Genomic DNA, 5,161 nt, shown 5'->3' on the forward strand with positions numbered 1-5,161 from the left:
TATATATGAACCATTTCTTTTGACCACTATTGCACCAAATCGGATTGGTTAAAAAAAGAAGCGAACTCCATCACTTCTGTAGTTCTGTTACATTTATTTCACTAGAAACAAGAAAAATACCAAATTGGATAAGCCTGGAAATAATGCAGGAGAAAACGGAATCTAACCAACTGCCCGTGGGCCCCGTCCCCCACTCCCGTGCTCGCCACCTTCTCTTCCGTTCCAGAAGCACCACCTCATCAGTGTCCTTCCAGGAAAAAAAAATGGAAAAAAAAGAACAGTGTCTGTCTCTTCCTTGCTCACTCTCCTCACTGGCTGACCTGCTCCCGAGCTCCCTCCTGCCTTTATAATCCGCCGAGCCACACAACCTCACAGTCACAGACAGACACCGCTGCTTCAAGAACCCACCGAGCCCAAGCGCGCCGCAAGGCAGGAGAGAGGAGAGAGAGGCAAGGAGCAGCGAAAATGGAGGGGAAGGAAGAGGACGTGCGCCTGGGCGCCAACAAGTTCTCGGAGCGGCAGCCCATCGGGACGGCGGCGCAGGGCGCCGGGGACGACAAGGACTACAAGGAGCCCCCGCCGGCGCCGCTGTTCGAGCCCGGGGAGCTCAAGTCCTGGTCTTTCTACCGCGCGGGCATCGCCGAGTTCGTCGCCACCTTCCTCTTCCTCTACATCACCATCCTCACCGTCATGGGCGTCTCCAAGTCCACCTCCAAGTGCGCCACCGTCGGCATCCAGGGCATCGCTTGGTCCTTTGGAGGGATGATCTTCGCGCTCGTCTACTGCACCGCCGGCATCTCCGGTCAGCTCTCCTTCTCCATCCTTCTTGCTGCAGTGGCTTCTTTTATTTCCAGCTAAACATGTGATGAACTTTATTAATTTACTGCAAATTTTTTGTTACGCTTTGCGTTGGTTTCTCTCGCGGGCCGGTCTCGCCCCCTTTTGCTACGGCTAATTTTGCCTTTAGCTTGCTTAGCTCAGTAACAACCCTCCATGGTAACGACTTAGCAAAGCTTTTAGTGTGCGATTTCCGAGATATAGGAACAAAAGTGTTTTGTTTGGGGGAAAGAAACAAGAGCAACTTGTATGGCTCTGGCATATTGAGTTTGTGAGACTTCTAATCCACTTGCTACTCTTGGATATACTGATTACAGTAGGTAGCACTAAAGAAGAAGAAAAAAGATAATTTTATTTAGCCGATATCAGTATTAGTAGCTGAGAATCTGTTAAATTTCTTATTTCTTTTTGGAATAGTAGAGCTTTCTTACAGTTACAAGATTTTCCTTTGTTTCCAGCATATAGCACTTCACAGTTATATGCCGTGAGCATGGGGATTAGCAAGCCCCTGTTAATTCATTATTTTATTAAAAAGAAAACAGATCTTAAGCCTCTTCCCTTTTGCTTGGTACCAGTTTGTACTCCTTATTTGCACCCAGGGAGATCAATTTATCCTGCAATAAATATTTTTACCATGTAACATACTCTGTACTACTATAGCATGTGTTGCTTGTAATTATGCAAAGGCATCATCAACTGCTACCTGTAGTTCATCTCTGATGTAGCACTTCGACCCACAGTTTCGTCAGTAATTATTTAAAGATTAAAATGTAAGAGGCATCGTTTTAATTAGCTAAGACTCACTCAATCGAGGTAAACAAAGAAATGACATATTAGACGATCCTATATGTAACTTGTGAGGTGTGTACATAGAAAAACTATATCAGTTAACCTACAGTGGTCATTCCATCTCAAAAAAAAATAGTGGTCCTACTCCTACATATGTTTAATTAAACATATATTGCTGTGAATTTGTATAGTACTTTTCTGGTCATGTTTTGTGTATTGACTCCGGATACATGCTTAATCTCAAAGCATCAAACTGTGAAAGAATCAATGCTATTCAGCAAGCATAAACCAAGAACACAACTACAACAACCAAGGGCACCACTAATGGTTATTATACCTGCCACTGCAACAGGAGGACACATCAACCCAGCTGTGACTTTCGGGCTGTTCTTGGCCAGGAAGCTGTCCCTGACTAGGGCCATCTTCTACATTATCATGCAATGCCTGGGTGCCATCTGCGGAGCTGGAGTGGTGAAGGGCTTCCAGCAGGGGCTTTACATGGGCAACGGTGGTGGTGCTAATGTTGTTGCCCCTGGCTATACCAAGGGTGATGGCCTTGGCGCTGAGATCGTCGGCACCTTCGTCCTGGTCTACACCGTCTTCTCGGCCACTGATGCCAAGAGGAATGCCAGGGACTCCCATGTTCCTGTTAAGTACTATTCGTCCTTCACTTTCCTAGTTGGTTCAACTGCTAAGAGTTTTGCTTGAATTCGCATTTGCAACTAAAATATAAGATGATGGTTGTAATTTGTGTTCGGACTTATGAATTTCTGATGTTGAACTTAATGCAGCTCATAGATTGTGCACGTACTGATGAAATGAACTCCTTAAATATTTATTATCTTTGATGACATTAAGAAACGACATGTAATGAACTGATGAACTCTAGGTCTTATGTCTTTTCGAACTGGAATTTAGCTGATTATTTAATATTGTGTATCAACAAATTGAAAATATACGCATACTCTTCAATATATATTTTCATATTGTGTTAAGACTTACCATGAATGAAATCCTTATTTGGTGAAAACAGATCCTTGCCCCACTGCCAATTGGGTTCGCGGTGTTCCTGGTCCACCTTGCCACCATCCCCATTACTGGCACTGGCATCAACCCAGCTAGGAGCCTTGGCGCTGCCATCATCTACAACAGGGATCACGCCTGGAGCGACCATGTGAGTGGAACTACTCTCGATTCCTCTCTCACCAACTTTCGATTTCCAACAGTTCGGTACCACTCGCAGTGTAATGTCTCCATCCAAATATCAGACATGTAGCCAGTGTCTTTCCATTTTGCAGCAATCATAGTGGCATGCTCTAGAAAGTCTATTCTGATTCTAACTAGAGGTGCCATATTTTTTCTTTCGCGTCCAAACTACGACTAATCATTCACTCACCAAACTACAAATGATGTAGACACAGTGGCATGTCATTGACAGTCATGACCTATAATTATATATAGGCTTATATAGCTGTGTGTTAATCTTATCACAAAGGCTTGTCTCCATCCATGTGTAGTTGGCATGTATTAATCTAGTAGTCTATGTACGGGATATTATATAATTCTGGTCCTTTATAATGCATGTTTAATCGTCTAACCGAGTTGTTATAACCTCTTCCTGTTTCTATGATTGTTTTGCAGTGGATCTTCTGGGTCGGCCCCTTCATTGGCGCTGCCCTGGCTGCCATCTACCACCAGGTGATCATCAGGGCCATCCCATTCAAGAGCAGGTCTTAAGCTGCCGCGGCCGTGCCGAGACATGCCAGTCCGAAGAACGAGCGTCTTCCTGTGATGTCTTTGTCTGCCCACGCCTAGTTCCTCTGTCGATTCCTCGTCTCTCTTCAAGACTGCTCACTGCTGCACTGTTCTGTTGTCTAAACCCAGAACTTTGTGTATTCCTGTACTGAGCTCAGCTGTGTATGTTTTTCTTCCATCGTGGAGATTTAAGTTATTACCGTTTGCTGCAAGGGTTCCCGTCTCCTTTTATGCGTTGGGATCTTGGCAAGAAAGAGCAGATATCATGCGAGAATGTGAATCTATCTATCTTGTGAAATTTGCATCGAAGTCAAATTGATTCAGACTTTCTTAGTTTCAACAACAGAGAAGGGTGGGCTTGGTGCAAGCGGTAGAGTTTTATCGTCTATGATCGAAAGGTCTCGGGTTCGAGTCGCGGTCTCCTCGTATTGCACAGACGAGGGTAAGGCTTGTCACTAGCACCCTTCCTTAGATCTCGCACAGAGCGGGAGCTCTTCGCACTGGGTACGTCTTTTTTTTTTTAGTTTCAACAGAATTAGCACTGGATTCGCATTCTCATCGGATATGCCGCCTGGAAACTAAGGCTAACACATGAAAGATAGCGGCCGCCAATGAATCGCGAATCACATACATGCTTAGGAGTAACAATTTGACACCGATGATAAAACAGGCATAGAACGTAGCGTAACTGTTAGAATGTAATAGTAACAGCCTATATTGGGTGTACGGTCTATTGGCCTTGTACATTGTAACCCTAGCCTATTAGGCTATATAATGAAGGTCACCCCCCTGATTAAGGTGTGCGGTGTTGCTTTACAGGTATCAGCCCTAATTACGGTCCTTTCCTTCCGCTCTCGCGCCTCCTCTGCCCGTGCGTCCTCCATGAGGACGTGCGCCACCGCACCAGCCTGGCCGCGCGCGCACTCGCGCCGCCGCCAGCCCAGGCCGCGCGCTCACTCGCGCCGCCGCTCCTGCCCCGCGTCGTGATCGCCAGGCCGCACGCCTCCTCCAGTCGCGCCACCACGTCGCGCGCGCGATTGCCGCTCCAGGCCGCCCCGCGGATCGCGCCGCCGCCCTGTAGCTGCGCCCATGACGTCGTCGTCGAGTTCCTCCTCCACAACCGGCGCCCTCGGCCCCCAGTCATCCGGCACCATGGGGGACTCTCTCGCTGCTCCCTTCTTCGCCGCCTACGCCTCCGTCAACGTGAAGCAGCACGTCCCCATCGCGCTCAGCCTCGAGCGCCCGAACTACTCCAAGTGGAAGGCATTCTTCACCGCCCTCTGCGGCAAGTACGGGCTGCTCGGCCACATCGATGGCACGGAGGCCGCGCGCCCGGCTGACCCCCTGTGGTCTCAGCCTGACGCCTGCATCCGCGGCTGGATGTACGGCTCCGTCGACGACGCCGTCCTCGACCTCGCTATGGAGCCCGATCAGGATGCGCGCGCTCTGTACTCTGTACGTCTCTATCGAGGCCCTGTTCTAGGCGAACAAGGAGTCCCGCGCCGTCGTCCTCAAGCAGGAGTTCCACAACCTGTCCCAGGGCGACCTCTCCATTGACGCCTACGCCCAGCAGATGAAGCGCACCGCTGATGCACTTCGGGAGGTCGGCCACACCATCTCCCCCGCGCAGCTCGTGCTCAATCTTATGCGCGACCTCAACTCCCGCTTTGCCAACACCGCCGACATCATTGCCAACTCATCGCCGCTTCCCGACTTCAAGTCTGCCACCAACATGCTCCGCGTCAAGGAGCTCCGCCTTGGCACCGAGGGCAAAGAGGCC

General features: G+C 48.9%; 1 protein-coding gene across 1 annotated transcript; it reads left to right on the plus strand.

Annotated features, from left to right (window-relative positions):
- The first annotated feature begins 358 nt into the window (after window positions 1–358).
- On the plus strand, window positions 359–3,593 carry LOC136477898 (aquaporin PIP1-2). The gene is made up of 4 exons (XM_066476152.1): window positions 359–802; window positions 1,979–2,274; window positions 2,660–2,800; window positions 3,268–3,593. Exons 1-4 carry the CDS (start codon window positions 466–468, stop codon window positions 3,361–3,363), a joined length of 870 nt encoding a protein of 289 aa, XP_066332249.1. The 5' UTR covers window positions 359–465; the 3' UTR covers window positions 3,364–3,593.
- The last annotated feature ends 1,568 nt before the right edge of the window (window positions 3,594–5,161 follow it).

The sequence above is a fragment of the Miscanthus floridulus genome, chromosome 8, assembly GCF_019320115.1.
Source record: "Miscanthus floridulus cultivar M001 chromosome 8, ASM1932011v1, whole genome shotgun sequence".
Taxonomy (NCBI): Eukaryota; Viridiplantae; Streptophyta; class Magnoliopsida; order Poales; family Poaceae; genus Miscanthus; species Miscanthus floridulus.

Coding starts and splice junctions, on each gene's coding strand:
- LOC136477898 (XM_066476152.1), top strand. CDS start 466: ATGGAGGGGAAGGAAGAGGACGTGCGCCTGGGCGCCAACAAGTTCTCG. Junction 2,275..2,659: donor CCAGGGACTCCCATGTTCCT/GTTAAGTACTAT, acceptor TGGTGAAAACAG/ATCCTTGCCCCACTGCCAAT. Junction 2,801..3,267: donor ATCACGCCTGGAGCGACCAT/GTGAGTGGAACT, acceptor ATTGTTTTGCAG/TGGATCTTCTGGGTCGGCCC.